The 12,500-nt window shown below is 36.6% G+C and overlaps 1 protein-coding gene across 8 annotated transcripts; it reads left to right on the forward strand.

Moving 5' to 3' along the window:
* The first annotated feature begins 4,801 nt into the window (after window positions 1–4,801).
* On the forward strand, window positions 4,802–8,671 carry LOC144956920 (macrophage mannose receptor 1-like). 8 transcript variants are annotated; one of them, XM_078887750.1, is made up of 3 exons: window positions 4,802–4,874; window positions 5,351–5,526; window positions 7,540–8,671. In XM_078887750.1, the coding sequence occupies exons 2-3, from the start codon at window positions 5,466–5,468 to the stop codon at window positions 8,607–8,609; spliced, it is 1,131 nt and encodes a 376-aa protein (XP_078743876.1). In that variant the 5' UTR covers window positions 4,802–4,874; window positions 5,351–5,465; the 3' UTR covers window positions 8,610–8,671. The 8 variants fall into 8 exon arrangements, with proteins under 8 accessions (XP_078743876.1, XP_078743878.1, XP_078743873.1 ...); XM_078887752.1 differs by having other exon boundaries at window positions 4,818–4,874; window positions 5,434–5,526; XM_078887747.1 differs by lacking the exon at window positions 4,802–4,874 and adding an exon at window positions 4,922–5,171 and having other exon boundaries at window positions 5,348–5,526.
* The last annotated feature ends 3,829 nt before the right edge of the window (window positions 8,672–12,500 follow it).

The following is a 12,500-nucleotide window of genomic DNA, read 5'->3' on the forward strand; positions in this document are numbered from 1 at the left end:
TTCTTCTATTTTTTTTCTTTTCATTTTAAATGAATATTTTTTTGTTTTGAATAATGATTTAACCCTTTGCAAACGCGGGTCGGTTTTAGTTTGACCTGATAATTTTAAATCATTATGTTTTTCACCAAGAGATTATTAACAGCGATGCCACTCGGGGTTCATTGAAGTCTAAATCGTTGGATGTACATTTGAGACGCATTGCTATTATTGCTGTCTTGGTTGAAAGGACATGACAAAATATATCGTGTGAGGTTAGAATAAAATCGATCCGGTCTGTTTCGGGTTAACTTTTGTTACATACGACATGTTCTTTAATTCCATGAACAACTTGTAACTTTTAGCAGTAACTGACAAATTGATATTATATACTACACAATGCACTAGGAATAAGATAATATGAACTTTTTGGTACTTATTACGTTGTACCCAAGCAAGTTGAACAATTGACGACATGCTATTGTCTGGGTTTAGACGATAGCGTCATCCAAATTATTTTTTCAAAATGAGAAAGAAGAGGGTGACGGGGAGAGGGGGATCACAGACGACTCCTGACGTCAAGAAGTCTTAAATCTGAGACATTTAGGATTTTTCATGTTTGAGACTTTTTAACATTCTGGGCGGGGGGGGGGGGGTGAATTCATCGTTATCTATAAAACACAAATCAAAAATCAAAACCAAAGCAGTGTAATCCCTCTGGCAGGAAATTCATACAAATATCAGTTTTTAAAAATTGTTTATACATTTTGGGATCATCTTAATCCATTTATATTATGTGAAATTCAGACCTACCTAGTAATACGAAAAAATCGTAGAAATACGAATTTTTGGCTCCAGCTACAGAACAGCATTGCCTCTTTGACTCAATAAATCTTGTTGAGAAGGAAGGTTTTATTACCTTTTTATAGAAACTGTATTCAGGATTTTGGACCATTTTTGGATTAAGCTGAGGGCAAATTGTTTATTTCTAAGCTATTTAAAGTTATTTTTTCCATTTATTTTCTCCTGGAAACTACGATTTTTTGAAATTTAAAGTTGGCAGCTCTGTGTGTAGTCCACTGTATCAAAACGACATTGTGTCTGAATGAACAAGATGAAGGAAATGAAGTTAACGCCAAGGTGATCAGAAATGGAAAAGTTGTTTTTTTTTAACATGCAAGATATAAAAGTTACTCTCCTCAGTGAAGCTTTTAACTCTTAATGTTATATGTAAAGCTCAAAATGGAGTTTTATGAGCATGGAGTCCATCTAAATACCGTTTCCAGAGATGATGATCGGTCTAATTTCATTAAAAATCTTAAAATCTGTGGCCTTTGAGAAGCCATCAGTGTTTTAGTCATTGAATGGGGAGGACTTCCGAAAGCTCCTACATCTCCAGTATTCTCTTTTTTTATATATAATGTTCTAGTAGGGGGTTTGGTAGGGATAAAACTTTTTTAAAAATTATTTTAAAGTCTCCCCCTCCCAAACCCCCTACTAGAACATTATTTTTTAAAAATGTCCCCCTTTCAAACCCCCTACTAGAACATTATATTTAAAATAAGAATACTGGGGATGTAGGAGCTTTCCGAAGGCCTCCCATTGAATGTCTATCATTCAGGTCTAGGAAGCCAGTATTATAGATATCAGTCTGTCAGTCACTGCTGCTACGTTGATTTACTCTTTTGAAATTACTCATACTACTATCAATAAATAAATGCATTTTCAAGTCATTTCAAGCTTTTCAAATAAAAGATCTCATTTTTTTGTAAACCTATCTATGTCTCGTTTTGTTTTTTGTTTGTTTTTTTTTGTTTTTGTTTTTTTTTTTGTTGTTGTTTTGTTTTGTTGTTTTTTTTGTTTTTTTGTATTGAATTGGATTCAGTAGTCTGATGTCACGCCCCCGGCAACGGCGGCCATCTTGGTTCTAAACAAAGAAAATCATTACTTTTTATTCTTCAAGCTGGCTAGAACTTTTCATATGTCTTGTGAGCAGAATGTGTAAAAGTCAAAACATGATCAAGTTTATGTTTTTTTCCCCTCTGGATACGCTTTTATGCTCGCCGGAGAAATATTTCATACGGGCGTCCGCCATTGTTCCGATAGTTTAGAGCCAGTGTTGCTAAGTTACCATGCGTCATTATGAAGGAAGTGACGTTACGACTATTGAATCCTATTGGTATGGTTACAATTAATTTATGAACGTCAGACAATAGGGTGGGGATCCTGACCTCCCATAGTGGGCAGGGAGGTACTTGATGTGTCTACTATCACCCTGTGTCTGTTTTCCAATTGCTTTCTGTCTTTGTCTTGGAATGAGATTACTTAGTTTTGCCCTGATCCTTGCCGGAGTTCCTTGGCTGGGAGGGAAACAGTCGAATGTATAGTTATAGTTTTGGAAGATGATATTTTTTTTCCTTGTAAATCATCTCTCTGTTATGCATTGTATTATGTTTAGTTTACATACTATATTATATTATAATATGATTGGTAAACATTTGAGTGTATTCCTTTTAGTTGGGGCCTGTGCTTGTGTCTGGATGAGACTTTTAGGAGAGATGAAGTGAGTAAGAAAGTGCCAGAAAAAATTTTCGCGGCGGTGATGGGGGTTTGAACCTGCGACCTTACTGGTACGACAACTCCGCCTGGCCGCTGAGAGCATGCTCTACCGTATGAGCTATCTACGATCGTGAGTCTACCGTATGAGCGATCCACTAAATGTGCTCAAAGTGCTTTACAAGGGGTCTCTGGTCAACAGCAACAGCTAACATGTAGGACGGGACATGGCGCCTGTTAGGCGATGTTACAATGCTTTTCGGACAGAGACACGCTGTTAACGGCCAGGTACTCTTTTTATACCTGAGTAAGGTGAGAGAATGTGAGTAAAGAGCCTTCTCCAAGGACTCAACTATGCGCCGAGCGCGAGGCTCGAACCCAGGATCTTCCGATCCGAAAGCGAGTGTCATACCACAAGACCACATAGCCGCAAAGCTGGGATGACCGGGGTCCAAAAAAGTAATAATTTAGACTGCCCATTGTGCCTGAAGCGAATGCTCTGTCAACTGTGCTATCAGGACCCCAATGTTTGCAAGATGTCAATACGATTCAGCGGTCGTTCGTCACTTCCTTCGTAATGACGCATGGTAACTTAGTAACTCACTCAAAACTATCGGAACAATGGCGGAATGAAATTTCTCCGACGAGCATAAATGCGTGTCCAGAGGGGGGAAAAAAACATTATAAATCTGATCATGTTTTGACTTTTACACATTTTGATTACAAGACATATGAAAAGTTCTAGCCAACATGAAGAATAAAAAGTACCGATTTTCTTTGTTTAGAACCACGTTGGCCGCCGTTGTTGGGCGACGTGACATCGGACTACTGAATCCAATTACATTTTACCCATATTATAGTACTAGCACGCTCATAGGAGAAGCCAACAAAAAAAAAATGGAGAGAAAAATAAAATGAGTAGATGTGACTCATATATAAGGGGAAAACACAAAACAAACAACGTTTCGGCCCTTGGCCTTCGTCAGGAGACAAAAAACACAAACATGAATATGTAAATTTACAAAATATCACATCAAAAAATAAAAGCGTACTAAAATCCAACCGTGCCTAAATCCGATGCTCATGGGAGGAAACAACTCTTTACCTAGAGACAAAATTCGGTCACCAATCTCCAGCATTGCAGAACGTGCTGGAATTCAGCGAGTACTGTATAGATAGTGTGCGCTTGGCTAGGAAGTTCACAGCATTGCCATCCGGAAGTATAACGGCCAACACACAAAACTTTGTGTAACCACGATCGTTTATAGTCAGGTTAATACAGTTTAGTGAGAACTACTCATAAATGCGGATAGCAAAAAAACAATAACAAAGACCCGAGTGACGTCATCTTCGTTCTATCTATAGATAGTTCGAAGATGACGTCACTCAGGCCTTTATTATTGTTTTTGCCATCCGCGTTTGTGAGTTGTTCTCACTAAACTGTATTAATCAGACTATAAAAGTTCATGGTTATACAGAGTTTGTGTGTTGGTCCGTTATACTTCCGGATGGCAATGTTGTGAACTCCTTGGCCTAGCGCATTCTATCTATAAGCATTAAGCCATTCAATTGTTAGTTGTTGTTTTTCAATTGATTTGTATGGTTTTGTTTTTCAGTAGGTCGTGTATGCTACATTGTATTAAATTAAACAACTTATATATTAACCCTCTCCTTACCAACCATAGGAAAATCGTCAATTCCTTACGATACAACCAACAATTGTATCATTCTGATGTCCTATGAACATCACAAAATTTAAAGAAATGTTTTTGTTACAGCTTTAAAAACTCGACACTGTATTATAGGGAATGAGATTAGCGGAAGAGTAGCGTCCCTTGATTGGACGTCACCCATAGTCTGAGACGTCACCGGCGGAAAAGTTATTAGAGAGAGAACGTCATGTTGGTTGTGCTCATGCGTCTCTCGTCCTCCAAAGACGCCCACCCCTCATGGAAGAAGGAAGAAAATGAAGAAGAAGAAGGGTGCCGGTGGCGTCACAGACTATGGGTGACGTCCAATCAAGGGACGCTACGCTTCCGCTAATCTCATTCCCTATAGAGCTCGTTTTGCTGAACAATATTGTATTATAGAATGTACTTGTTGCTTTTCTGTTTGAGTAAGAAATGTTGTGTCTATTTTTGTTTTGGGTGGGTGTGAAGTTTTGGGGAAAATTCTAAAAATGGCTGGTAAGGAGAGGGTTAACCTATTAACTCCTTATCTGTGTACTTTTTTACTGCAAGTGAGAAATCTAACAGACGCTGGCTGGTAAGTACGCCAATGTGTAGATGGAATTTACCAGTTTGCTGCCGTACTCTGGAAAAACAGTCGTATTGAAATATTTGGTCAGAAAACTAGTCCTGCATATACCGAGCGTATATAAATGACCCTCATCTTGGCAAAAAACAAAAAAAACAAAAAAAAAAAAAAAATCAAACAAACAAAAAAAAACTTTCAAACCTGGGACTTCGCGACGTACGTCCCAGGTTTGAGAGTTTTTACCAAGATGAGAGTCATTCAAATCGATCGATATTTATTTTGTAGAACGAGTTTTCTTCTCGCCAAATTTTCAAATACGGGTAGTTTTTCCAAAGCACGTCAGTTATTGGTTAACTCAGTCAACCCTAACACCAACTATATCCGTAGTTTACCCGGGGTTACTTTTACCCCATGCCCATTTATTTATTACATTTTTCTGAGACAAATTATAGACATAGTATCGAAGCTAATGTTTTTAGTTTTTGCATGTTAATGATAGTTGAGTAAAACTATCTATGTACATGCTCATTTGTAATACATTTTCTCTGATTTTGAAAAGTAGCAAAAATCTCTAGGATTGAGTGAGTTAACAATCACTTATTTAACAAGTACAATCCTTTGTTGGCATTTCATTGTGGATTACAGAGCAGTCGTAGGTACTTTGAACGTCGAAGATCATGATGAAACTATTCGCAATGATATTCCAACTTCTATTAGGAGCAAACATCCCGGCCATTTGTGAGTACTGTCGTAAGATGACAAAGTAATTTGTTATTATTATTATTAATAATAATAATAATAAAAATAGATCTTTATTGTCCATAAATATGGCAATTTGTCATTTAGTTACACTTGTTATAACGTTAAACGATAACTGTAACATTGAACAGATATTCCACTCCTTCTCTCTCTCTCTCTCTCTCTCTCTCTCTCTCTCTCTCTCTCTCTCTCTCTCTCTCTCTCTCTCTCTCTCTCTCTCTCTCTCTCTCTCTCTCTCTCTCTCTCTCTTCTTTCTTTCACACGTGCGATATACACAACATAAACATATTCATTTCGTTTTCAATTTGTTACGATTGTGGCAATTCGACACCAAAAATTATCATCATTATCAATTGGTCAGTTAATCTTACATTAAATAAATTAATCAGTTAATCAGTCAACGAATCAATCCTTGGTTTTTCTGTACCATATGAAATATTCAACATTTTATTGCTGATGGAACGAACGTTGATTTATACTTGTTAGTTCTACATTTAATCTGACAAAACCTTCTCCCAGATGATAAAAGACTAAATTCATGGTATAAAATATGTTTTTTATTGTTGGTAATTGAGAATGCTTTCCTTTCTATTGCTTTTCCATGAATTCTTTCTACTCCATCAAGAGGATGGTTTATTATTTTTGATGCCTCTTTGATAGATTTTGAAATTTTTGGTTTATCTTTAAGTTGGCATCCTCCAAACCATATGGTGCAGCCAAACGCAATTACACTTTTAATCAATGAGTCATAAACTCTTAACATAGTTTTCTTCCTTACTTGAAATGTTCTCAATGTCCTTAGGGTGTATAATATTTGGGCAACTTTCTTAGATATTATATTAATATGTTGAGAGAAATTGAGGGAACTATCAATGGTTATTCCTAAATATTTAAAATAGTCAACTATCTCAACATCATCTTTATTGTTGTTATCATTATTGTTATTATTATTATTATTATTATTATTATTATTATTATTATTATTATTATTATTATTATTATTATTATTATTATTATTATTATTATTATTTTATTATTATTATTATTATTATTATTATTATATATATTATTATATTATTATATATTATTATCATTATTATTATTATTATTATTATTATTATTATTATTATTATTATTATATTATTATATTATTATATATTATTATTATATCATTATTATCATATACTTATTTGATATCATCATCATCATCATCATCATCATCATCATCATTACCATTCAGAAAAGTGAGTGGAGCAGGCACTTCTGTTGGTAACAACAAGAGATGAAGTGAGTAGAAAAGTGCCAGAAGACAATAGAGAATATTTTTTTTTCTTTTCGCGGCGGTGATGGGGTTTGAACCCGCGACCTTATTGGTACGACAACTCCGCCTGTCGGTGAGAGCGTGACTCTACCGTATGGTATGAGCTATCCACGAACCCAAAAAAATTCGTATCAAACTCAGGTCATTCATTACTAGAGCCTTCTCTCACCGACGACTGGAGGTAGCGGGTAAACACATACACAACCAACGCGAAGTTAGTTGGCCAGCAGTTAAGCTTAATAGCCAATATTCTCAACACAAACATATAACATAGAAACAATTGAGACATTGAGTATGCTCCGGTATATGGGGTGAATTTTTAATTCAGAAAAGTGAGTGGAGCAGGCACTTATGTTGGTAACAACAAGAGATGAAGAGAGTAGAAAAGTGCCAGCAGCAGCAACATTTAACATGTAGGACGGGACATGACGCCTGATAGGCGATATTACAAAAAAAAATTCGGACAGAGACAACGCTGTTAACGGCCAGGTATTCGTTTTTCACCTGAGTACGGTGAGAGAATGTGAGTCAAGAGCCTTCTCCTTCTCAACTATGCGCTGAGCGAGGCTCGAACCCAGGACCTTCCGATCCGAAAGCGAATGTCATACCACAAGACTACATAGCCGGTCAAATAATCTGTAAATTCAATTGTTCATTCTCTCAATTCCCAGGCCTGTCCTTCACAGTCGATGAATGTCCTTCCGGTCTGCCAAGAAACATGTACCTGAAACGTCATGAAAATAAGTGTTATCAGTTTTTGCTCAATCAGGAGAAATTATACGAAGATGCTGAAGATTATTGTAAAATCAACGGCGGGAAATTAGCCGATATCAAATCAAAGTCAGTTAATGATTTTATTCAGAAGACTATTAAAAGCTACCATTTCCATAACGCAAAGGTGTGGCTAGGGCTTTACTATTATTATGAATTTGGTGAATTTCGTTTGAAAGACGATTCTTTAATGACGTATGAAAACTTTGCTAATGTTAACAACGCGAAGAAATATGAGGGTTGTGTCTTCATGGAAGTAAAATCTGGACAATGGTTTAACCACAATTGTTATAATGACATTATGGAAGGTACCGATAAACACAAATTCGTTTGTGAATATCCTTTAGAACTGACAAAATATAGAGCAGAAACTGATGACTGTCCTGAAATTCTTCCAAGGGACAAATATCTTAAAGTTCACGGTAAGAAATGCTACAGATTTTTAGTTGAGGAAACAGATTTCAAAAATTTTCAAGAAGCACAGAATGATTGTGAACACGGCAAGGGAAATTTGGTTTTGGTAAGGTCGGAAGAGGTGAATAGATTTATCAAAAGTGAACTGAAAAACACATTTCACATGAGTTCTGAACATAGTTGGATTGGCCTTCATTTTCTAAAGTCCCCTTTAGTCGGTCTGTATTGGGTTGATCACACAGCTTACAGTTATACTTACGGCTTCTCCAATTTTACTTGGGGAACTGAAATGGGCAGATGTGCCGCCATAAGCTCGAGTGGCAGCTGGTACGACGAATTTTGCAGCGATGAAAGACCCTATGTTTGTGAATATGAAATGTCGACCAACAAGGATGCACCAACCACCTCCAAACCATTTGACACTTCACAAAAATCACGCGTTATTTCAAGTCCTACTTCCAAAGCATGCCCAGTTATCGATTGTGATCTTGACTGTTCCTTATTAGGTTATGCCAAAGATATAGACACAGGATGTCTAAAGTGTCGATGCAATTGATTGAAGCATATTAAAAATCGTCTTTCCCTGCAGATTAAAAATTATGTATATAATGTTAAAAATATTGTTCTATGGTTTTCTGGGAATTATTATTTTCAATATTATTTTTAAATTTAAAAATAAAATTGAGCTTTATATAGAGCAATATCCACTAAATGTGCTCAAAGCGCTTTACAAGGGGTCCCTGGTCAACAGCAACATTTAACATCTAGGACGGGACATTCCGCCTGTTAGGCGATATTGCAATTTTTCGGACAAAGACAACGCTGATAACGGCCAGGTACTCATTTTACACCTGAGTACGGTGAGAGAATGTGAGTAAAGAGCCTTTTCCAAGGACTAAACTATGCGCCGAGCGCGAGGCTCGAACCCAGGACCTTCCGATCCGAAAGCGATCCGATCCGAAAACACTAGACCACATAGCCGCAACTTTTAACTTCTCCATATTATATTAATTTTGTTATTCGAATGAAGGTTTCATCAACCAGCCATTAAAGCTTCGATTTAAAAAGAAAGGAACAAGTTATGTCAACATTGAGACCAAACTTTCTCATCATTTTACAGTGCTCAACTTTTCATCTATAGGGAATGAGATTAGCGGAAGAGTAGCGTCCATTGATTTGACGTCACCTTACAGAGAGAACGTCAATTTGGTTTTGAAGTGTCTCAAGCCGCTTTCACCGAAAGCGAGGCCGAGAGACGCATGCGCACAACCAACATGACGTTCTCTCTCTAATAACTTTTCCGCCGGTGACGTCACAGACTATAGGTGACGTCCAATCAAGGGACGCTACTCTTCCGCTAATCTCATTCCCTATTTACCGAGCCAAATTGCTTATAGTAAATAGTAATAGTAGTAAATAATGAATTTTTATAACGCCTAAACATCCACGTTAATCGTGCTCTGCGGCGCTTTACATAATAAAAATAAAAATAAAAATGTTTAAAAACAACAAAATTAAAAATCACGACACTACATGCTACATAATAAGCATGCATACAAAAAACAGAATCAAAGCAACATCTATTTTATGAAAAATAAGCCTCGCGGAACAACTCAATCTTCAGACATTTCCTGAAAGATGATAAATTTTCACAGGACTTTGTCCGAAGACTAAGTGCGTTCCATAGGCGTGGAGCTATGAATGAAAAAGCTTTTTCACCGTAAGTGGATTTTGAGGTGGTAACTTTTAGAAGTTGGGACTGAGATGATCTTAGATTTCGAGTGGGTTCATATTTTTTAATCAGTTCCTGCACATATTCAGGAGCCAATCCATCCAGACATCTAAAAACATAGCACAATATTTTAAATTCTATCCTATACTTCACAGGAAGCCAGTGCAATTCCTGGAGAACTGGTGTTATATGATCTCTTTTTTTCGTTAATTTTATAAGTCTAGCCGCTTTATTTTGAATTTTTTGTAGTTGATGAATTAATCTACTTTGACAGCCAATGAGAAGGGAATTGCAATAATCTAATCTGCTAGTAATAAACGATTTAACAAGCATCTTTGTAATATCTTCATCAATATAATGTCTGATTCTACCAATGTTTCTAATGTGATAGTTACAACATTGGCATGTTTTTTAACATGATCTTCCATGGATAACCCTTGATCTAAATACACCCCAAGATTTCTCACACAAGAACTAGGTTTAATAGCATTTTCACCCACTAGTATCTCATTTGTAGATATTTTTGAGAGTTGATACCTATTTCCAAAAATTATCATTTCCGTCTTGTCATCATTAAATTTAAGTTTATTTAGTTTCATCCAATCCTTTATGTTAGCAATGCAATTTTCCATAACAGATACTGATGACAGCTCTGGATCATTATTGAGTTTTGTATACAGCTGAGTGTCATCAGCATAAAAATGAAAATCAATGGGAAAAGTGGATAACATATGAGAGAGGGGAGCAGTATACATGGTAAAAAGGAGGGGGCCGAGAATAGATCCCTGAGGCACTCCACACGTTAATATGCATGGAGTTGATACATGGTTTTCTATAATTACTGACTGAGTTCTTTCAAACAAATATTCCTTTAACCAGCCCAAAGCTGTGCCACTGATATAAAATTGATCACGTAGTCTAGTCAAAAGTAAATTTTGATCGATAGTGTCGAATGCCGCACTTAAGTCCAGTAAAACAAGCATCGCAGCACTTTTATTATCTATATCATTTACAATATGATTAAAAACTTTAAGTAATGCCGTTTCCGTGCTATGGGAGGCTTTGTAGGCAGATTGAAATTTAACATTTAAGGCATTAGTCTCTAGATGGTTAATAATACGAGCAGCAACGACTTTTTCGATTAATTTTGAAATGAAATTTAAATTTGACAGAGGTCTAAAATTATTTAACTCATTGCAGTCAAGATTTGCTTTTTTCTTCAGGGGTCTAACCAAGGCATGTATCAGCATATTTGGAAAATCGGGCAACGTTAGACTTTCATTTACGATAGATGAAATTGCTGGAGCAAGATACTTTGAACATGATTTTATGAGCCAAGTTGGTGTTTTATCTAGCGGGCATGATTTATTAGGCATATCTGACAAAATATTTTTAACTTCCTCTATTGTTACGGGTTCAAACGACGTTAACATTTTATAACAGGTGTTCATAGATTTAGTTGGTTTTGAAGTGTCTCGAGCCGCTTTCACCGAAAGCGAGGACGAGAGACGCATGCGCACAACCAACATGACGTTCTCTCTCTAATAACTTTTCCGCCGGTGACGTCACAGACTATGGGTGACGTCCAATCAAGGGACGCTACTCTTCCGCTAATCTAATTATTACGTACCATACCCATCACTGCAGATTATATACAAATATGTGGCGACTTTCTCCATTATTGTGTCATTGACTTGAAAGATAAATGTTTAATAGTTGATCAAATTTGCTGTTGGTGGTAATATCTAGTGTAAATGTTGCTGCTCGAAGCTCGAAGAAATAAATAATAACGTAAAGTTGAATGTAAGCTTCAATTTAATTACAAAAACAGATCAAATGAACGTTTCGGGTTTCCCCTTTATCAACAAAACAGGATGAATGAAACACCGCAGATGAATGAGATGATGTGGTAGTGGCGTAGTGAAGATTCATCTTGTAATTAAATTGAAGCTTACATTCAACTTCACGTTATTATTTATCTGGTAATATCTAGGATTTCTGGTGGGAGAGTGTAACATTCCTTTGTGGTCCTTGGGACACAAATAAATTAAATACGTTTCACCGTTATTTGCGCAAGATAAGATAATCAATGTAACTTGGAAAGATAAGATCAGAAATGAAGAAATAAAGAGAGAGAAAAAAACCGGAAGCGATCGAAATGACGGACATATTGCGGGAAAGAAAGGATATTGAGATGTTTCGGCCACGTCGCGCGAATGAAGGACGGTAGATTCCCAAAAGATATCATGTGGAAGAAGCCATCTGGAAGACGAATGAGATGTAGGCCGAAGTTAACTTGGAGGCATCCCATAGAGCAGGATTTAAGAAAAGGTGGACTGTCGTGTGAGGAGGCCGAAGAGATGACCCAGGCCAGAACTACGTGGAGAATTGGATTCAATAGTCCGATATCACGTCCGCCCAGCAACGAGAGCTTGATTCTAAACAAAGAAAATAGGTATTTTAAAAATATTTTTCATTCTGGTTAGAACTTTTTCACATGCCATGTGATCAGAATGTATAAAAGTCAAAATTTGATCAGATTTATAATGCTTTTCTCCTCTGGATACATTTTTATGCTCGTCCCAGTATTTCAAAAGGGCGTCCGCCATTGTTCCGATAATTTAGAACCAGTTGCTAAGTTACTATGCGTCATTACGAGGAATGTGGCGTCACGACTGTTGAAGCCAATTGGGACACCTTAATGTGAGTGCCAGT

This window comes from Berghia stephanieae, chromosome 11 (genome assembly GCF_034508935.2).
Source record: "Berghia stephanieae isolate SIO BIC M18660-M18661 chromosome 11, UCSD_Bste_1.3, whole genome shotgun sequence".
In the NCBI taxonomy this organism is placed as follows: domain Eukaryota; kingdom Metazoa; phylum Mollusca; class Gastropoda; order Nudibranchia; family Aeolidiidae; genus Berghia; species Berghia stephanieae.

Coding starts and splice junctions, on each gene's coding strand:
- LOC144956920 (XM_078887750.1), top strand. CDS start 5,466: ATGATGAAACTATTCGCAATGATATTCCAACTTCTATTAGGAGCAAAC. Junction 5,527..7,539: donor AGCAAACATCCCGGCCATTT/GTGAGTACTGTC, acceptor CTCAATTCCCAG/GCCTGTCCTTCACAGTCGAT.